The sequence below is a fragment of the Typha angustifolia genome, chromosome 6 (genome assembly GCF_048772165.1).
Source record: "Typha angustifolia cultivar Huaian chromosome 6, ASM4877216v1, whole genome shotgun sequence".
NCBI classification, from domain to species: Eukaryota; Viridiplantae; Streptophyta; class Magnoliopsida; order Poales; family Typhaceae; genus Typha; species Typha angustifolia.
In genome coordinates this window covers 1,092,495-1,115,459 of record NC_133244.1, presented here as the reverse complement: position 1 = coordinate 1,115,459, position 22,965 = coordinate 1,092,495, and the positions used below count along the sequence as shown (strand labels likewise).

General features: G+C 34.6%; 1 protein-coding gene across 2 annotated transcripts; it reads right to left on the bottom strand.

Annotated features, from left to right (window-relative positions):
- Positions 1-453: 453 nt before the first annotated feature.
- LOC140761657 (putative E3 ubiquitin-protein ligase RING1a) lies at positions 454-10,205 on the bottom strand. 2 transcript variants are annotated; one of them, XM_073099080.1, is made up of 10 exons: positions 9,860-10,205; positions 9,721-9,775; positions 6,933-6,991; positions 2,687-2,768; positions 2,418-2,538; positions 2,259-2,303; positions 1,587-2,144; positions 1,380-1,487; positions 1,062-1,289; positions 454-977 (listed from the first exon to the last, which is right to left on the bottom strand). In XM_073099080.1, exons 1-10 carry the CDS (start codon positions 10,050-10,052, stop codon positions 945-947), a joined length of 1,482 nt encoding a protein of 493 aa, XP_072955181.1. In that variant the 5' UTR covers positions 10,053-10,205; the 3' UTR covers positions 454-944. The 2 variants fall into 2 exon arrangements, with proteins under 2 accessions (XP_072955181.1, XP_072955182.1); XM_073099081.1 differs by having other exon boundaries at positions 2,262-2,303; positions 9,860-10,204.
- Positions 10,206-22,965: the final 12,760 nt, after the last annotated feature.

Sequence of the window (22,965 nt, the reverse complement as noted above, 5' to 3'; positions counted from 1 at the left end):
TTCCTAAATAACTCATTCGTGCACAAGGGAGTAGCATTTCTATGCCACTATCCAGCTATCAAGCCAAGTCAGCTTCAAATAGACAATTTGTTTTTTATTTTAAGAAACACCAGATTTGATGTCAAAAGAAAGAAACAAGAGAAGTGTTACTATGTAACTACACAAGTCCAAGAGTACAGATAACAAAATTTCGTCATGAAAGCTAACATACTAGTTTAATTGTGTAAACAAGGGTCGAGGCGTTAACTCGACTTTACCAAGGAATGCTTCAGTAAATATACACCACAAAACAACCAAATTTTCCATCACAAACTTCTCTCATGAGGACTACAAGGACAAGTAATTTCAGGCCAAGTGAAGACAGGATCCTCCAGCACAAGTTGTAGGATGTCACTCCCTGAAATTGCCAATTCAATAAAATACTGCGGCGAACTAGCAAATTAGAACATAATATTCCAACGAAAAGGCTGAAAGAATACATAATTATGTATGTTCATGACTTCCTAAATATTCCAATACAGTAAAATGACACCAGAGGACCCTAGCAAATAAGAAAATGAATCTGACCGAAAACATGACATGATCCTTTTTCTTTCTTACTTCTCAATAACCACAAAGAAGACTTGGTTATGTATTGATGATCTGTAACTCAGTTCTTCTTTGGGCGATGCTCTAAGCTGAACCGATACTGTTGGATGATGATGAGATAATGCCTGGCTCATCTTCCAGCAGTCAACTGATTGTGCGAGTTTCCCATCTGACGTCAATCCTTTAATAAGACGAGAGAATAATGAGCAATGCCATCACTAATCATTTCAGCATTGGTCGGTGATCTACTAATATTTGTATGCATTATATACATCTTTTCATAGAGGCAGATCCTTAATCAGCAACGGTTACTTTTCAAAGTGAAAGAAAGGAAGAATTTGATGCCTTGCTGTTCTCTAGCTTTGCATATTTATAACATATACCAATTCCTGAGAGCAGAGAAGATAGAATCAGTTAGCAAAGCACAATCAGAACAGAAACCTAGATCTACAATCAGAATTGCTGAGTCTCACCAGATCGCCTTGTACAGAACTGAATGAAGCATGGAGCTCTGCAAGGGAAGTTTCTCCTTCCAATAAGTCCAAGCCCTCTAGAGTATCCAACTGGTCAGCGTTATCTGAAGAAGTGGTCTCCTTGATCAGCAAAGATTGGCATTTAGATCTCCTCGCATATACCTCAACTTCTTCAACTCGTAGTAATCGACATGGGAGGTGTAAAATCATCGGTTGAAGAGCAATGAACTGCACATATACACATCAACAGCTTCTGTCAATCATTTGGATAAATTTTGTAGTTATCAACAAAAAGCATTTGTAGAACAAAGAATTCACTTGACAAAGTTGTCTAATGGACAAGGTTGGACGACAGCAGAGATACAACTTTGGCAAATTAGGTATGATTTGACCACCCAGTGGAATCAGAATCAGATGTACATCAAACTGTAAATGAAATCACAAAACACTCAACTAAGTCAATGCAAAAGTTTGGTATTGAAGTGAAGGTAGAACTTAACTTTTATTGTAATCCACTAATTGTACCTCACTATCAGTTTCATATAAGCTCCGGAGATAGTCCACCAACTTGGCCATGCGGCTGCCCTTGACCATCCTATTATTTGATCCGCTAGCATTGCCATGTCGAGTTTGACTCCGGGTACCATTCTTACCCCATGCAAGCATCTCTCTATTTCCCACTCGCAAAGGAGACGTGTTAAGATTTTCTTTGCTGACTGCTATATCATCATTTTCTTCATTACCAACATAAACAACGCCTGAAGTTCTAGCCGGTGAAGATCGTGGTACTGGCCATCTCCTGCATCTTTTCTGCCTTGCATCTGGAGAGTGCTCATCTGCAGAAGAGGACTCTTTGCTCCCATCTTTACCATTTGCTTCCTCTTCCTCATCATCAGAGACTGCTACGGAAGTATCACGAGCACCTGTTCTACCTCTTCCACGCATATAATTGTTCTGCCCATGAGCCCGGACATTCGCCTGATATTTTCTCATAAAACTGTCATCTGGTTGCTTCAAAGTGGACTTCCTCTTACCAAGTGCTTCTGTTTGTCGTCGAAACGTCTCAGCTATGGATGCTTGAATCTGCCAAAAATTTAGAACTTAATATTTGTATGAGCATAAGAGAGAAAAACAACTAGACAAAGCCAAAATCATATAAGCACAACATAGTCTAGCACACAGCTAGCTAAATAAAACGACCTTCTTATTGCGGATATCCTCTTCTTCATCGAAAGCCAGTTCCTACAGCAGAGTATTGAAGTCAATCAAAGAATTACTTGCTGCATATGGGTAAAATAAAGTCAACCAATAAATAGTCTACTAAAAGAAGAGTAAGCAAACGACTATCAAAAGTACCTCTTCCTCATACTTGTCAATATCAGGATAGAGAGCTGCAATCAGAGCGTCATAATTTGGGTCATCCCTTAAAGAACGTCGGCTTGCACAATGAGTACGACATGCTGGACATTCATTATTCCTGCAAAAGTTTACAGTTAAAACAAAGCAATAAGGTGACTTGTCTCTCTATCATGATGTAAATGATAATTTGTCCCTTTCTTGACCAAGTATAGAAACAAAATATTGTAATACTGTATCCTTGAAAGGACTACTATTTGGGACCATACCCAAGGCGCATTGATTTATCGATGCAATCCCGACAAAACCGGTGTAGGCACTCCATAACTGTTCTTGTCTTCCGAATTATGCCTAGTAGACAGAAAGTTTCAGTGATTACAGAACTTTTATTAGAAACTCAATTTACATACATGCTGCTACAGAATACAGATAATCAAATGTGGTTATAAAAAGATCAAAATAATTTCCATAGAAATTTATTTGTTTTTCTTTAGCAAGAAATAGCAATAAGCAAACAATTCATATCACATATTACTAAACAGGATTATACAAACACTGATATGCACTAATTACTAACCAGAATATTTGTACGTTTGACACTTTTTACCAAAGAGGCTATCATACTATTAGCCCATGTTCACTTTAGAAATAACTTTTTTCTTATTATAGAATACATATTTTAAAATAACAGTTAAACATCATAATAACCTTATTTTATAATACAAATATTATTTATCAAAATTACATCTTATACCACACACTAACCTAATTACTAATTTATCCTTGATATTTATGCTATGAACTTACTTTATATCAAATAAAAGAGTATTCATGATAATTTTATTTTAAAAAAAAATTTCATCTTTTCCTCCACTTTATATCACATCAAAAATATTTTTTACATTAAATTACAAGATACAAATGAACATAAAAATGGGTGTTCTTAAAATAAAAATCTCCTTTTAGAAACAATAAAGAGAAATACATATTCTAGAATTGACCTTATTCAAACTAAAAACATCTATAAAATACCTTAAAAACTAGCACGTGAAACCGTGTTGATCTGACATGCCCTATGTCGATCGACACAGGTTGTGCTGATAGTGTATCGAAGCACGTGCCACTAGCATAGCAGTCTTTAGTCCTGCTAAATTTCTAATATTAGATAAAGCAGGAGGAAACTAGAATGAGGGACCATTGTGGTCTCTATATTTTGATGCAAATTTTGGGTTACTCTAAATCCATGGTTAAAGGAAGAATTTCCAAAGTACTAGTCTAAAGAGGGCTAATTATATTGTCTTGAATAGTGGCCGACTGGGTGGCATGCCAATTGCCATGCCAATAGGGAGGGCGTCTAAACCCTAGCCGCCTAGCTACTAGGGCACGCTTGGCGAGCCGAGAGGCCCACTAAATGAAATTATGAGTCAACCTACAATGGAGGTAAGTTTCGATTTTTCGAGTCAGATCTTCACTATTCACTAACCGCCTAAACTATTAACCATTTAAAAGAAAACCACAATCGTTCCCTCCCTCACTCTCTCGATTTGAGCCCTAAAAATGCTTCCTCTCAATTGTCTCCCTCTCTCAATCATCTTCGAGCAGCAGCGAGAAATCAATGGCGACGAGCAAGGTACCTCCTGAACTCTTCTCTTCTTCTCTTTTATCTTCCCTTTTCACTCTCGATGGCCACCTCCCGGTTTGGCCGCCGATAGTGAAAGGTTGCTGCCATAATAGTAGGTTCCTCCTGGTTTCCTTTTTCCTTTCCCTTTCTCCTTCTCTTTCTCCCTTTCATGGTTGGCCTTCTTCACTGCTCCTTCTCTAGTTACTAATAGCAATAGGTAAATCGCTAATAAATTTGTTGTATTAGTTTGTGAATCACAACAAGCATGCTTTGATCTATAAATTATATTAGTATAAAATTATAAATATATCATATAATTTTTTAAATTTTTTATATAAAAAATGCTATACTGCCTTGTCACCCGCCTTCCACCTTAGTGCTAGGCAATGGGATGACCGTCCGCCATCCGCCATCCGCAACCCCCTTTCAAAACATTGGCTAATTTTATCTTGTGTGTTGTTCAAATATTACTAACATGAGTGTGCTATTATGAGTTGAGAGTAACTTAGGATAACATAGTAACTTGTGTAGTTTATCCAGAATTAGCTGAAAACATTGCTCACAAATCACTTAGAAGAATTTGGTCTTATGCAATAAAAGGCAAGCTATTTCAAATTAAGAACCTTGGTTAGTGATTCTAAAAGATAAAGCCATCCAAGTGCACAAAGAACTACGTGAGGCTCAAATAGGAAGGATGTAAAAAACCTAATGTTCCCAGTTTTCCTGTCCTAATCGAAAAGATTGATTTAGTTGAGGCTCAGTCGAATTGGTCAAAATTGGGCAAAATTGGACATGGATCGATAGGATCGGCCAAGATGACCGATCCCAATTTGGATCGGTCTATTTAGACTAGATCTGACCCAAAGGAAGAGAAAAAGGGGAAGGAATATACAAAGGAAGAGAAAAAGGGGAAGGAAACTAGAGAATATACAATAAAAGAAGAGAAGGAGAGAGTGAAAGAGGAGAGGGAGATAGTAAGACAAGAGTGTTGGTTATACTTGAGCGAGAGAGTAGAGAGGGAGAATAGACTAGAGAGTTATAGAAGTCTTTACAAAATGAGGAAATTTATTTTCCTTGTTTAGTTTTCAAACTTCTGTTTTTTACTAGAAAGAAGGGAAATACCATTGACTCACATAGAGTAATTTATATTATCCTATTTTTCTTCTTTTTTCTTTTTTAGGATTTTTCATGCACTTAACAATATTTTTTGCAATTAAAAATTAGCTTGATACTTACGAGGCCGATACTACTAGTCCGTATAGTTTTCCCAAGCAATCGATCTCGATCATGATTTCTATAATCTTGACATAGCCTAACCTCATCTCTGCAGAGATTATTTTTAAGACTTTAACACGAGGCGTTCTTAAATGCAAGGGGCCAAATCTTGGTGGTAATATTTGCCTCTTGAATGATCATGGGCCAAAATTTTCGAAACAACCTCCTAAAGAATTAAAGTACTGTTGCATATATCATCCCTCCCAAGATCCCACAAAGGTAGGAACCTCGTGTATGAGGACATGCTTATTGACTTCTTTCAATTCACATAAATATAGCATTTTGAATCTAGAAGAGTTACAACCAAGTTCCAAAACGATACATATCAGCCGTCAAAAAAGTTGATATATATCGGACCGCACTATTTTATAATTACGTAACAAAAATATAGGAAAATTTTAAAAATAAAAAAATAACAAGAAAATGAGAAAATAATAATTACTTATATATAAAGCCTAAAACTAAAAAAATGTATTAACTTACTCAAACTTTGATTTTTTTTCCTTTCTTCTCTCTCCTTTCTCTTTCTCTCTCTTACTATCAACATCACTTTATTCCTTTTCTTTTTTTTTTAGTTTCTTCTCTTCCCTTTCTCTTTCCCTCTCCTTTCTCTCCCTCCCTTCCTCTCAATCTTCCTCCCTCCCTCTCAATCTCTATCTTACTACCGCAACGCAATTTTTTCTCTCCCTTCTCTCTCTCTCATCTCTCTAACTCACTCTCTATGATTGCAAAAAATGAGATAGAGGATGGAAAGAAGGACGAAGAGAGGAGAAAGAGCGAGAAAGAGAGAGAGAGAGAGAGAGAGAGAGAGAGGCAACTTGCCGAGATAGAGAGAGAGGAGGCGGCTCGTCGGAGAGGGTAGAGAGAGAAAGAAAGATGGGCCGTGAGAGAAGAAAAAAATACTAACCCGAGGTCACTAAAGAAAGAGATCACCGAATCTTAGTCGGTTGAATTTGTTGAGCATTAAGGTTGTCGGGATCTACCATGGTTGCCGCTGGTGGAGAGAGAGAGAGAGAGAGAGAGAGAGAGAGAGAGAGAGAAAAAGATATTTGGGTCGGATTCGATCCGATTGAAATCTCTATTCTCGGACTCGTATCAAGTGGGATCAATTTGGCCATTTGGGATCAGCCGAAACTCAGAATCATGGTTAGAACTTCAATTTATACCAATGATGTATATACAGCTATCAGTGTCTTAGGAAGTAAAGTAGGTAATTGCAACTCTATAGAACATATCATAGAACGACATTGAAGCAACAGAAATCCAATTATATATAACCATAATGTTACACTGAAACTGAAAGAGAATAAAAGGTGTGATGTATAGACTTTAAGGGGCATATCTACTAAATGTATAAAAGGAATCATGTTTTCAGATATGCATATGCAGGAATCCAACTTTCAATTGAAAATCAAGATTGTCTTGATTAATAACATGATCATGTGTAACATTTGCTTCTAGAAAGTAGAAAGTATACAGAAAATATGAGAGTAAACCTATGATGAAGAGATACAATAAATAAGTACTAACGTTCACTAAAAATCAAATAGAAAACAAAAGCATTTGAACTTTATGAAGCAATTTGCTAAATTTGCTAGTAATCATAAAAATGTTAATACCTAAGCATATAGGGCATTGCACTTCTCTGCGTATATCTGTTAATTTTACTAGTATAAACCTGCAAATAAAGCATGTCGAAAGAATCATTTGCACATTCAAGCAGCAATATATCAAGACATAAATATCAATACATCTGCATCTACAACACATGTAGAGATAAAATTTCACAAGGGACTACAAAAACCTTGAACTTATGAAAAAAAAAATTCAAAGCCAGGAACTGAACAAATCCAGGAGTTGACCATAGATAACTAGCTAATGCTTTCAACCACCTGGCAAGGTACAAAGTAATTGGAATAGCCTAGTATTAGACAAGAATGTTACACTGTGCTGCATAGTGCATACCATGTGGGATTGGTGAAAGTCTGCTCTAATCTATAAAGCTGTTAAGGTTCCTCAGAGAGGAAAGATAGGAATTATAATGATCGACAATACAGTAGCTCAAACAAGAGAAATTGCAACAAGAAGGGACGTAAAAGGTTTCTAAGAATACAACACCAAAAGCATATGGAATTTGCAGGATATCCTAGATTAAGCATCTAAGAGCTTCTTAAGATGTCAAAAAAGAGGATCGAGTGTATCTATCTAGAGGAACCTTATGAACTCTGACAGAAAAATATATATATATATATATATATATTAAGTGTCAAATAAAAACAGATTTAGTTGGCGAATAAGGTCGTCAGAGTTCAGGAATTCAAATTTTAAACATCCAATAATGCATAAAGAAAAGTGCTATGCTTTTCCCCATCTGTAAGTATTGGATAGTTTGGGATGTGATGTTTATTGACTGCAAGCAAAGAAGACCAGATATAGCTCATGTATCAGTGAACAATATGACAAAGTTGAGTAAATAATATATCAATCCAGAAACAATGAAATAAAAAAGGGACAAACAGAGAATATCCGCTTAACCATTAAGATCTTAAACACATCAAAATTAAGTCAATAAACTTCAAGTATTTAATATTTAATTTGTAAGTACACAATTATTCATCTACAAGGTTAAGAAAAGCTCCTGGATATGTACTAATATCATATATTGTGCTGCGGTTCAAACTGCTAGCAATTGTAGGAGAAAAGGAAGCATATATGCATTGTTAAAAAGTCAAAAAAAAATGAAATCACAAACATCAAATTTCAAAAGGAAAGATACTCGATACCCATCTGCATTCTGCAGGGCAGATTACTGTTATGCCTATCCTTTGCAAATTTGCAACATCATCATATGTTCAAATGTTTTCTAAGGGGAACGACCAATGGAAATTTGCATTAGCAAAGACCTACCATCTAACAAGTCTAAGTTGAGAGCATCAAAAAAACATATGTTGATAAGCTTATGGTAATCAAGGTTTTAACTTTTAAAGGACTGTAGGCAGCTGATGGGCAGACAAGGGATCATGTAATGCCTAGGTATTGGATGGATGCCTAGGAGGCCACACATAATTCAAGATAGATAAAATAAAGAAACAAAAAGTAATAATAGTTAGTGAAAAAGTTAAAATTAGTATGCAGTACAATCTAAGAATTTAATTGATGCATTCTTATTAAGAACCATATTAAGCCATCAGAGTCCTCCAATTTACCACCATCTACAATGATTTTGAATTTCAAAGTTAAACTACATATTAAAACATGAGACGAGATAAACAGTCATCTAGGCAGAACCTGAATGGAGCTTAGGTACATTCTGTCTAAGGCAGGTGCTTAGGCAGTAAGGCAGAAGTTTTTTCAAATTATGATGCTAATAGTGTAGCACCTCATCCAACAAACAATGGACTATCTACAAACCGAGCTGTAGAATTTGCTGCAACCTAGATATAGCAGGTTCTTATTGGTTAAACAAATCTAAAAAGCTGTAGAACTTCCCTATCAATGTAATGCAAGGGAGAGAGAGAGGAGGAAGAAGAAGACAAGGGCAATATGTACATAATGTAAAATCTAAATCATGATTCATGTGGTTAGAACAAAACAGATAAAAATCATATTTTTCTAATAGCTTAAGTTTTTACAATAGTTAGTGAGTTATCATAATACCATAGCAGCGATCATAAATTTAAATCCCGTAAGGCTTGTCTATTATTGGAAATATAAGATATCCATTGATTCACTTCTTAGGTCTATCAAAATATCAACTTAAGATTTCAAGCAATCTAGCATAAGATGTACATTGTCAAAAATTTATAGTTGAGCAGTCATACTCTTATGTGTTTATTTATTTATTTGTTTGTTTCCATCTTGTGGAAAGCCATGTGATTGTGAGGTATACGTTTCTGTAAGAAAGTGTGATATACTCTCACTAATTCAGGGTCAAACTAAGAAAAAGTCTAAATTCTACAGGCAGGCTAACTTGTACATAAGTAATCTTTCAGATTAACAGTTGTGAGAAGGATAAGTCAGATAAATAGAACCTGGAAGCTCACACCAGTAGCTCAGTACCAGAGGATCCAACAATAACAATAAATGCATGAACTCGTGACAGAGCTCTGAATAACTAATCATAAGAAGAAGCAAAGAAAACCTATTAAATAAACGAACATGAGATCAAATCTCCCTTCTAGTCAACAGAGACACTCATAGGCAAGCAAACCCGCTCATCTATAGCTTGCGTGATCCTAGCAGACGGAAACAATCTTCCCCCGGGTAAAATGAAATCTAACAAAGCAATAGTGATCAAATCTACAATCCAAGTTTTCTCACCCTCACGTATTGATCTGGCGTCAATAAAATAAGCATCGAGACATACATCGAAAAAGAAAAAGGAAAGGAGAAAGGAGAGGGACGTACTCATCTTTGTCGGCGGCGCTCTCAGACGACCGGCTATCCTCTTCGGCATCAGAATCTGGAAAACAGATAAGCAAACACATCGACACGTATGAGATCGACGGTTACCACAGGGGAGTTGCCAGTTCCCACCGAAACTTACCGTCCTTGTTCTCCGTCTTAGATTCTGCCTTCTGCTCGCCCACTTCGTCTCCTACTTGCTCTGCCTCCTCTTGTTCTCCTTCTTCTTCTACTTCCTTCTCTTCCACCTCCTTCTGTTGGGGTGGCGAAGGCGAGGAGGCGAAATCTTGGTGGTCGTCGGAGGGAGGAGGGAGGGGACGCTTCTGGGCGGGCATTTTCCTCTTCCCTATCCTTCTTCCTCTTCTCCTTCTTCCCGTTTCCGTTTCCAGCTGTTGGGGTTTGCGTGCGAGTGAGGAGGACGAGGGAGAGAGAAGGGCAAGAAAAAGAAGAGAAAATAAAAGAAAGGGGAAGAGAGAGAGAGAGAGAGATACTCGCGGTCTTGACCGGATTTCTTCGTCATAGTAGGTGACAAGTATACCACATTGCCGGTTAACGGTGTCGATGAGCCGGGTTAATTCGGTCCAATGTCCGAACCCTATTTTGGATCATTATCAAGAGCTTTTTTCTTCTTCTTTTTTCTACCTTTTCGAAACTATTTTTAATATAAAAAACCATCTCTCAAATTTAATATTAAAAATAATTTGTCCTAAATTTATCAATATTTCATCTAATAAGAAAAAATATTAATAAGTTTAGCATCTTTTATCTTATATACAAGACATTGATAACATCAGCATTTTATGCGGTCAAACTTAATACAAAAAAGAATTCGTTTTAATATAATCGTTAAAAGAATGCTAATAAAATATGATTATTACTTTATGTGGCAAAAGAAAAACTAAGGTAGACTTAGCTAAATCGATTAGTATTTTATCTAAAATCAAATTCAACTAGTTATATATATTAATCTTGATAAGATTAGCAATTTATTTTACGTTAAATTTATTAGCATTTCTATCTAAAAGTAAAACACCGATATTATCGGTGTTTGCAAATAGTTCTAAAGAAATAGACCTGAGGGTAGTCCATTTCAATAAAAATAATTTGAGACATGACTAACTTGTTTTAAAAAAAAAAAAAAACTCTCATGATTGGCCCACACAATAACTCAAGAGTTTAGAGACACCAATTTTGGACGCTTCCTATCATATTTATTAATTAAGACACCAATATTAAGTGCAGAATTCTGCAAGTAAATGTGGGACACTTTTGAGAATTAGGTCTAGATTTTAAACTTGTTGAGGAGTATGTTAGTTTTCGAACTATTTGAAAGAAAATGTGCCGAATTTTAGCCTAAAAAATTGTTATCATGGAAAGCTGTAAACAATTCTCTCAAATATTTTTCAAGAGCTCCTAAATTTTATAACAGCGCCAATGGAATTGTACAGAGTTAACACTAATGATTATAACCCCAATAATATGATTAAGGGCCCATGTTGTATAATAAGTATTTTTAGATTTAAATTCTACGCCACTAAATTAACTGAAATACTATTAAATTCCTACTCCTCTCAAGAAATTAAAGCCAACTATAATAAAGAGTTGCCTTCGACGAAAGCAGGTTTTTGAGTGCCAAATTAACTTAAACCTATTCTTCTAAACACTCTAAAAATTAAGCATTTTACCCAAGAGGTTGAAAAATAAATTTGTTTTGCAAAAGAAGTCACTAAATGTCTCTAATACAACTTAAATAAGCTTTCATCTCCTTCTTAAAAATAGAGTTTAAATTGCCAAAAACTTATATTATTCTATATCAAATAACAAAAATAATCATTCTCATAGTGTGATAGCAACACTAAAAACTAGTGCATAATACATGTGAAGTTTATATCCAAAATAACTGTATTTAAACATGTTTGAAATTTTTAGTGATGGTAGAAATAAAACAACCGAAACCTTGCAGGTACTCCTCATGTGAGATTGCTATTACGGGAGACTCATATATATGCTCGAAGCATTAGCAACATATATATCATTACCAAATAAGACCAAAATAAAGAGAAAAAATAGTAAAACCTGTAGGTTACGACAAGTCTATCAATTATATAAAAGCGAGTAAAGACTCAAAATATAAGAGTATATGCTGAAATTAAGCTACAATAAGAGAAGATCATACTCTTTTACAATGCTACTATGAAAGTGAGTAATAAAAAGTTCTAATGACTTTCAAAGTAACTACCACAAAAGCCCAAGCTATGCTTGCAATCAATTTGCATTATATGTCAAATATGAATAATTTAATATTTAACAAGTGACACTACCTCTAGCATAATAATATATAAGAAATTGCATAGTATAACAAATTTCTTGCATTTACACCCAACATGATAAGTGCATTAATAATCAAAGAAAATATGATGTCAAACAATCTCAAACTCATCTTTAGTCATCTTTATATATAGTATAAGATAAGCATCAAGTTATATTAATTAGTATGATTCAACTCTTACTCATGCTAACATTTACTAAATTCACCAATCCACCTGACTTGTTTGTCATTACGCCCATTGACCAACACTCGCACTACATCGAACACTACGCCTATCTTGTGACACATATGTTCGTCCCAAGTAAATGCTCATAAGAGGAATGATAAACTCTAGCAATAGAATTGTCTGCCCATAACTTAACGAATAGTTAACTAATTATCCCCCACTATAAATTAAGGATATCAGTCGTAAGCCTATAACTATGAGTATGTATCATGTTTTTGAGGCTACGCACCTAAGCCTTTAGCATAATGTTCTCACATCGTCTATACGAAAATCATGAACTACACTATCCCACCTTCTTACCGTCGCTTTAATAAGGATTTGATTATCGTTAATTGACAGTATAATTGTTTATCGTCAGCGAATGGCATGCCTAATTATGCGGGATCTACGAATTGAGACCTCAAGTAGCCTTACTATATAATATTATAGTATAATTCTCTTGTCTCTTACCTTGGTTATAGAGATGTTGAGTATTGTTGAGACATAAAAGTCACATATCTCTTATTATAGTGCTAAGGGTAGAAACAGATTAGATATAGATTGGATAGTGTTTAACCCACATTCAGATTCATATATTTAGTTCGGATATAAATTCATATATGGATATTGGACAGATAATATAAGTTAAAACTATATTCTAACTAAACGAATATGGATAATTTTTTATATGGATCGGATAATTTTCGGATAGAGAATCAGATCTTAAATAGATATATAAATTCATATCAGATGCAAATCAAATCTTAAATATATTCAATTGATTATTTAGAATTTGCTCCTTAATCTAAATTAAAGATTTAGGCACCTTTTTAAGATACCGATTAGTCGCCTAAACAAGCTAATCTAATAACAAGATACATCCTTTTTAGATCTCCACTTTTTAATATATTGTGGCAAGTGTATAACATAGCCTTCATACATATGATTAGAAAAAATTCTTAGTTCTAAATATTTTAGAAGATCAAAGTGCAGACTCTCAAGAAAAAGGATGATTAAAAACAAAGAGCTAAGACAAAAACACAATCATGCACAATTCATAGTTAAGATCACAGAATTCAAACACATTAAATTTAATACAATTGAATAAAACATGTATTGAACTAGAGATATTATTATACTGAAAATGGCAATGCAAATACAAAGAAATATGCATGTGAAAAACAAGCCCTTTGTTCTCACTAATGCTGCAACTATAAGAAGAACTAAGGACTATCTTTCTTCGGAATTACCACCTCTGACTTCTACACATATAGATTTTGGTCCCAAACCCATCCAAGCTTGCTTCTTGACAACCATGGCTCAGGAAGAAGTCGTACCTAGATCTAAACTGGATTGGGCATCCACCTAAATTGTAGCCTTCGTCATATCTCAGGAGGCTCCAATAAATGGTCGATGCCATGTCCTCCACTAGCATCTCCTCGGCGATGAGGTTAACTAAAACTTCTACTGGGATTATCCGAACCATGTTGTTGTCAAAAGAGATGAAGAGGATTTGGGGGATAATGCGGACAAAGGGGGCTTTTTTCTAGATAGCAAGAAGGGGAATAAGGCTACTTTGGAGAGCATCTGAATAGGAACGAGGCGAGACAAAGTGAGGTCAAGGGAGAGGAGCAATTGAAGATGGTCAGCAGTGGTGGAGAAGATCTAGTTATCCTCATGGCCAAGGGGATAAAGACGGGAAAGGCAAGTTGAGGATAACGATCTAGAGCAGGTCAACATAGGGACTAGGTAGATCAAGGAGTGGTTTGGGGAAGGTGAAGGAGAGGAAGTGAGAAGGTCAGAGATGCTCCAACTCACTACCAAGTTCCGACCAAAGCTTATCTTTTTCTACCATTAGACAATAATCGCAACGAGAGGAGAGGAGGTGGTGGTAGAAGGTAGAAGGGGATGGGAGAAGTTCTTGTCAAAAATGGACGAGAGGACATGTTATAGAGGTTAGCGGCAAAGGGAGGGAGACGGTGAATTGAAAAATAGGAGGCAATTGATGTTAGGTTTATCAAAAAATGAGATGGAGTAGATAGCTTATAGGTTTAGTTATTTATATATAACTGGGTTAAAGGATATCTGATATCCAAATCCAAATCTAACTAACTTATTTAAAATTGCACCCAAATCTGAATCCAATTCTTTTAAAAAATATTTATCCCTATTCGGATCCAAATCCGAAATGGGTAGCAAATTTACACCCATATCTGGTTGGAGTTAATCCGACCTATTTTCAACCCTAGATAGTGCACGTGTTAGTGTCATATTATTAGGTAAGTAGGGTGTCGACATAAAGAGTAGCAAATATAATTACAAACACTATAATAGAAAAGTTATGTGATGTATGTTAAATATACTATTATGTGAGTAATATATCAACTTAGAAATTCTCCCACGCAAGGGGATACCATCACCATAAATAAATATGTTATAGTAACACACACACAAACACATAGATAAAATTATCTAACAATCAAATAAGCGTCATGCTATCTCAATTATGTGCTATCATCTAATAATTCTACTACATTGTATATTAAGGTCATTTCTTTCCATCATGTGTAGTTAATCACAATCATTTATTCACATGGTCACACAAATCTAGGACTGATTTTGTAAATAAGACTAAATGTGCCTAAAAAATTATCTTAGTATGTCACTAAGATTCTATGTTAAGAAATTAGAACACATTGATGAGGTAACGTAAATGGACCGAGGAAATAGCCAATCCGAAAGACCCTTAACTCTATTTTTATGGTATGATAAAGTAGGTTAATGCATATGATCAGTATTATGATATGCTAGTCTACCAACAAAGCACTTTTTTGCAGAATATATACAAAAGGAACAAGTGTGTGTGTCTTAGTTTAGTAGCATGATACACCTTACTAGAATCTTTTCTTATTGCATTAGTTATTTATTTTTATTAAAATAAACTTTTTGTAGGTTGTGTTCGAACGCGGAAGGGGGCGCGTTCGAACGAATTTGCGAACGCCTGCATCGATTCGCCAAAAAAGAGCACGCAAAATATGTATTCAAACACTATCGGGCACGTTTGAACGCCTACATTAGTTCACATCGATAGAGAATGCCTTCAATTCGCCAAAAGAGAGCACGCAAAATATGCGTTCAAACACGGTTGGGCACATTTGAACACCTACATTAGTTCATATCGACAGAGAATGCCTTTTGTGCATTCGAACGCGGTCGGATGTGTTCAAATGCGATCAGCAGGAGTCCGTTATAATTAGGGTTAATAATTATTATTTTGGCTTATTGGCTAACCTCTATAAAGATATGGATGGGGGCCAAAATTATTATGTTTAATAAATATTAGTTTCCTACCTCATCTATTTTCTCTCTAGTCTCTCTACTCTAATCTCCCTCCTTCCTCTTCACCAACCAGCCACCTATACCGTTGGCAAGGTCTCTCCTAACTTCTAATCTCCCCCGTCTGTCGAATTCTCCCTCTTTCTTGGGATCTCGACCACTTCTTTCCCTTCGTCTTTATCCCTTAAGCTACATCAACTATCCATCATCATCCCCATTATCATCTATAATCCTAACATCCACCCCACTCATCACCACCACCTTCATCCCCACTCAGAGATTTCGATATAGTTATCCTAAAAATGATTTCAAAACAGAATTACAAATTCATATTCTTTTAGTGGCATAAAAAAGATATTCAAGTCGATTTAGAGAGTAATTTGCTCCAAGTGGGCTTTTACATTATCTTTAAGCTTTGGATCTTCTAGAATATCTCTTGCACTGATAGGTACCTCTACAGTAGCAATATATATAAACATTATATGGTTATACCTAGATTGATTACTGAAACATTAATGGTCATCTAAAGTCAATTGTTCATTGTGTAATAGTTTGACTTATATTTGTAAACTCCAAAAATACCTTACTTGTAGAAGCTTACTATTTTGCTGCAGGATTTTGATTGCCAATGCACTGAAACCACACCTAGGAACATTTGGATGACCTTTCATATATATCATGATAGGATTTTCTTTAACATCCTATAAGAAGTAATTTTCATCAGTTATATATAAAAACTACACAATATTGAGGTGCCCTCCATTCTTTAGGCAAACCCAAATGATATATATAGTAACTTTGTTAGATAATATCAATAAATAGATATTTTAGAATGAAAGATAACTACCTGGTAAACTATATCCTACATAGAGATTCCAAATCTTCTGCTCATAGATTAAAAGTTTTCCTACAAAGAGATTCCAAATCTTCTACTCATAGACTAAAAGTCTTCATGCGTATCAGGATCGACAATCTGAAATGAGTTGGAACTTGCAAAACTATTAGTTAGAAGGAAGTCCCCTTATCTATCAGATTCACCACTTAGCTTAGTTGAATATTTTATGCCTTGTTGAAAGGTGAATCCTGAATCTACCTACATTTACAATGAATTAACTATAAAGACTCACTCAATAAAAGGAATATGACAGAGCTATGTTCAATTCTGCATGATGAAAAAGACCAGATTAGAAAAATAGATTTATGGATTAAACAAGAGGTTACAAGAATTAAACATGAAAGTCTAGAACTTGACCAAGGAATTACCTTTTTGGTGGATGAAATGTAATTTAATTTTATGACTAACAAGGAACTACTTTTTCAGTCAACAATATAATCTAAGGAGATATCCGTTGCTTCAAATTTCCTTTAGATAGTTCTTGATGTAGTCAGAGGTTGACTCTACCAATTAGAGGGATAGATAAATAAAGAGTAGGTAAATGTAGATGGCTCATAAAGAATTCTAAAACTTTGACAAATATAATTTTCAAATCACTCTAATTGTCAGCAAGATTGCATAGGGATATAACTTGTATGAGAGAATGGTTGGCTACGGATCTAAATCTAAGATGGGAACTGTTCATATACTATGAAAGAAACATGATATGAGCTTCTGGGTCTATATCTTTATGATTGGAAATAGAAAGCACATGAAAGTCATATTTTATAAAGTATGCCAACCTCATTGAATGAGCAAAAATTCACTTTGATCAAATAGAATTTTACCACTTAATTTTGTTGGTGATAATCAAGTCATAAGAACTTATTACAGTATAACTAATTCAGTGAAAACGGTCATAGAAAAGGTCATGTATTAGTTTACAAAACAATAGCAATACAGATGAAAATGGATCTACTTATATTTTACCAGCATTGCATAAAAAATTACTTAGTACTTGACATGGCTCAACTTATATCCAATATTAGGGTTTTAATAATATATCTACGATAAAGGTACCTGATAACCTGAGTTTTCATTTGCAAAATGTGGCTATAGGCACAAACTTAGTATAAATCATTAGGAGGCTAAAGTTTGTATACTTAAATGTAGATGATTTTACACTTCTATGTAATCGATTCATCCAAATGAAGCATCAGGTTAGATCAGCCAATGACCTTACAATTACATTTATGTCCATTCATTTAGTAAATTATTATCAAATAATTCTAAGAAAAATAAGTATTCAAGAAGATCAAACACTTCTTGAGTGCATGTAGAAATAAAAATTATATTAGTTTTACCATACTTCATTTTTTTTTAGTAATTTGTGCATTCAAGATCTCATCCAATTTAGCTTTTCCTTTTAAAAATATAGTTTTTTTAGTAAGTTTTTTTTGTTTCCAGTTTAGACTTTTCAAGAAGATAATTAAGCTCCTTCTTGTCTTCGTCTAACTTTATCAATTTTGCAAAGGCTTCATTCAATTAAACTTGTAATTTTTCTTTTTCAGATTCTAAGTGCTTTAGTTTGTCAAAAGTCTTGATGAATTTTTTCTTCAATTTACATGTCTCCTGGTACAACTTATGATACGCCTTTTGGATGTCTATGTTATCATTCTCATCGTCCTCCTCACATGTGCTTAAATTCTCATAAGAATGGTTAGAAGAGTTCGTAGTTAAATTGTAAGAAAAAGATAAAACAATACTTTTGAACATCTTAAATTTCTAGATATAGAATGATCAAACCATGTATCAAGAAAACTAAACAATTTATATCAATAAATCGTAGTTCTCATGAATACGACTCAACTAGTTGATTGTAAGTACTACAAATAGATATTACGACCAAGTAATAGATCATTGATTTTAGATTATAGCGCAAAAGTGAGAAACTCAATTTGGGATAAAATTAGAAATTTCAAACTATTAATCTCACATCTAGGCCAATATTAACCATAAAAAGAGAAAATAAAGAGAATATAGAAAGATTCTTGATGATTTATTAGACTTGTATAAACCTAATTGGAGATGAAAAATAAAAAGAAAATGGTGAAAATAGAGGGTTTGCATTTCGTAATTGGCCAACGATTGGGGGAACATCGTCTTAAGGAATCTTTTGCGTTTGCCCATAAATAGGGCTCCTCCTAACTAAGAATATATAAGAAATGGAGACAGATGCAATTCGGTTGGGCTCTTGTTGAATCGAGTTCGAATAGTGAGCGTAACCAAATCTATATTATAGTAGGCATTAGAGTGCGATGTATGAATGATATTAGGGCTGTCAACCTAATCAAGCTGGCTCGAGCTTGGCTCCATGAGGGTCAATCAAGCAAAGCTCCTAGATAAGTCAGGTTTAGTCAAGCTTGATTTAAGTCAAACTTAATTTAGATTTAAATTATGCTTGAATCTACTTATTGAGTGGCTCAAAATATACCCAAATATATTCTCGAAATGAATCTAATCAATTTAAGCTTAATACTTTGGCTTAGACTCAAATATAATACTGATACGATCTCCCATTTTTGGCTAAGGCTCGAACTATTTCAATTTCTAGATCTGGATAGGATCTGACACGGAACTTGGAAAATAGATCTCGAAAAATGCTACTGTCAGATCGACTTGAGATTTTGATATGTTATAGCCCTAGAAGATCTTTCCAACAAATCAAGTTTTAAGCAAATCGGATGTAAGGATCTCGAGATATCGTTCGATTAGTGGACAAACGTCGGGAAGGCTATCTTAAGATCCATGGATGATGGCATGAGATCCTAGATGATGGTGGTTGGTGGTAGACCTGTGTTAATTGGGTGGCACTGGTGAATAAGTGGTGATGGAAGAGTTATAGGTGATGGAAGGGTTAGAGCAAGTGTGGGATAGATTGGAAGAAGAGGGAGGAGTGGGCCGCCCCTAAGGAATTAGGGTGATTGGCCAATCGAGGGAGGTTAGAACTGACGTCACCGGGGATCAAAAGAACAGGAGAGAAGAAGACGAGGGAGACAAGGCAAAATATCCAATTCATCAATAATAACTCTATGTTTGCCATCCACATTCTTTAGAGGCTAACCAAACAATTCAAAAATAACCCTAAATAGTATATTTTCATCGACTACGTTTGAACACGCCCGATCGCGTTCAAACGTACCTATTTCTCTCTTTTCTGGATTTGCGAACACGATGCAGGTGTTCACAGCGCGTTCGAACGCAGTGTTCGAACACACAATTCGCACTCTCTAGATGTGCGAACGTAATGCAAGCATTCACAACCGTGTTCGAACGCACTCTACCCGCGTTCAAACGCGACATACAGAAAATTTATTTTTTTAAGAATTAAACATTAAAACAAGAAACAAAGACACCCCTAAAGTAAATCCATACTCGAGATGACATCGGTGAAGTCCGAATCGTATCAAATACGATGAAATGGTTATAGGAGTGAAATAATATACAGAAAATACTTTCAACTTTTTCTCCTATTGCAGGTTGGCATCCATCTTGTGAAATTTTGTGAGAGGTTGTTCATTGATTAATGTCAATCTTTAGGACAGTAGAGTGATAGCCTCTAGCTTAACAAGGGAGCTGGCTTCCTAAAAAGTAGAAAGCATGGTTACAAGCTCTGATGGTTGTTATCATCTGACAAATTTAGAAGTATAGAAATGATGTGTTTTAGTGACAAAAGGGAAAAACATGAAGGCTTTGTTTGTTTTGAGTTTAGGAATCCCTCTTGAGCTAGTTTAGGGACTCCTAAACTAGTTCAGTAACTAAATATCTTTTTATCTTTTTATATTAAATTAAGTTTACTCTCTAAAAGAAATCAAGACTAACAAATTAAACTAATTAATCAAGTTTAAGGCTTAGCCTCAAATCAAACAAGGCTAAAAAAATTTAGACTCGTGCTCTCACCCTCACTATTGAATATGTTGATATATCTACGTAGAACACATGAAACCCAACTCTTCAAACCTTCCCATTTGGTGGGAATCACCACCTTTTGGATGGTTTAAAATTTACACTGACGACTCATTTGAGAACTAGAGTTAGGTTCGAGAAGCGAGTTTTATAATCCAATAGACTGATAATACCCCTTACTTTGTAGGGGTACAATGTGGCAATTATAGTTCTATCTTAACTGCTAAAGCTGTAATGATGTGTACTTTAAAGACGAAAGGATTTCAAATGTTTAGATTAAATCTGATTTGCTTCTTTTGATCAACATTATCAATAAGACTAGCTGACTCTATTATTTTGATGATATTATTATTCTAACTCATAATTTTTAAAATTATTAAATTTATTCACATTTATAAAGAAGTCAATCATGTTGCTAATTGGCTACCCAACTAAGGTAGAACTATAAAAAATAGGTGTAGGTGTGATGGGGATTTTTTTAACTATTTTATGTTTCTCGCATTCAAACTTTTTCGTTGAGATGCATTACAAAAATCTTTCTATTTAAAATCTTCTCCATTATTCCTCACTAGATGTTCATAACATTTGTCTCTCGTGTAATAGTTCTTTAGAGTATGTGGACCACTTGCTATTAGGTTGTAGTTTTACTATGGTTGTTAAGTTTGTTAACTATCTCAACCTCAAATCAAACTAGCTCCCATCAAATTTGGAAACGTGGATCATCATGTTGTACTCTTTGTCTTTTGGTTGATCAACTTGCATATTCTTTCTCCAACCTCTTGGCAATATGGAATGCTACAAATAACTAGATTTATAAATAAGAATCGTTGTATCTCCTTGTAGAACTGAAACTCGTTGCACATTGATCTAAGCCCTATCATTTATAATCATCCCTCCTTCGCAGCATTCCACTCTCCTCACCCCTAGCTCCATTAGTGATTATATCTGTTGAGTTGATACCTCCTAAAAAGCTCAATGGTGGGTGGAGTGGGCATCTATTTGATCATGTACCTCTCACAATTTTGCTTCTATAAAATAACTTTTTTACAATATTGTGGCAATGTCTTGATAGGGGGAAGCTTGTGCTCTCCTTTTAGGGTTGTAAGAACTCACCTTTTGTCTAACAACTTGTGTTTTTAAATTTTTAGCAATTGTCTCGACGTCATCAATTCAGTTAATGATATAAGAGGACATGTTAATTATTATCTCTAGTATTATCAATGCCTGTTTAGATTGTATTGTTATTAACCCTAAGATTAATGTTTTGTACACCAGCAAAAGCAACAATTTTGTAACTCATGCTCTTACTGAGTTTGTTATGCATGAGAGTTGTGACAACAAGAGACTAATAGTTACACTTTAGTCCTACCAAAAAGGGTTAAGTGCTTAAGTTATACAAGTTTCACACAATTAAGCCAAACCATAAGATTAAAGTGTAATTTATAAAGAAAAAACATATAATGCATTACACGAAGCATTTTTCTTTTCATAGTTATGTAAAGGGAATATGAATATGACTTGAGTTATTCTCAAACTGCTTTGCAGTGATGACCACGATACTAAGGCACTTGGCTATTTGTTATTTCATTATCACCTCTTTGTCCTCCTACTCGCTAAAGAAATCTCTTCCCCTCAATCTCATATTACATGTGTTTTTTTTTGCAGTTTATCTCAATTTCTACAAAGTCCTTTTCTGATGTCTAATAAATACCTTTCAATTTGTTTTATCTTTTTTTTTTCTCGATTGAGCTCGATAATATTTCAATTGTCATTCTTACCTTACTAGATTGACAATAAAAAAGCTATTGAGAAGAAGAAGGTGAATCTAAGAGTTTTCTCCTCCCATTAACTCTTTCTGATCTTAAGATACAAGATCCATTTTGCTTTTTATGATGTTTAGTTTACTAGGAACATGATAGTTAATTTTTTTTTGATTTAGTTGCTATTAGATAATACAAGTAAAGCTTTAGAAATACTTATTGTGCATACCATCGTCAAGGCTAAAAATTATTTGACAATTTAAGACTTTTTATAGGAACTAGTTTGAGGCTGAGATAGTTAATGAATCAAACAATCCTAGCAAAATTACAACTTAATAGCAAGTAGTTTATATACTCCAAAGCGCTATTGCATGAATAGCAAATGTTATGGACAACTAGCAGGCAACAATGGACGAAAAAGTTTGAATGCAAAGACAAAAATAGTAAAAAAAAAACCCTCATCTCACGTACACCCATTATTTATTGTTCTACTATATTTGGCTTTAGCATCACTCATCTAATGCCATCTTGGACCACTATCATTTACCATCATTCTCACATTATCACACAAAGAGATAATAAAAGATTCCTACACAAATCTATATGCTCGACAAAACTAATTAGAGTTAGACAAAAACATTCCATGAATGATCTCATGGAGGTAATTGATATATAAGTATCATATTATTCATTATAAATAGACAAAAAGAGATATATCAAGAATTAAGATAGACCTTTTTTTTGTTAAGAAAATGGAGAAACTAAGAGGAAAGTAACT

What these genes read in the sequence shown, in the direction of transcription:
- LOC140761657 (XM_073099080.1), bottom strand. Translation starts at nt 10,052, where the DNA reads ATGCCCGCCCAGAAGCGTCCCCTCCCTCCTCCCTCCGACGACCACCAA. An exon ending in GATAAATCAATGCGCCTTGG is followed by an intron (nt 2,539 to 2,686) that starts GTATGGTCCCAA and finishes AAACTTTTGCAG; the next exon opens with GAATAATGAATGTCCAGCAT. An exon ending in TATATGAAACTGATAGTGAG is followed by an intron (nt 1,488 to 1,586) that starts GTACAATTAGTG and finishes TTTCATTTACAG; the next exon opens with TTTGATGTACATCTGATTCT.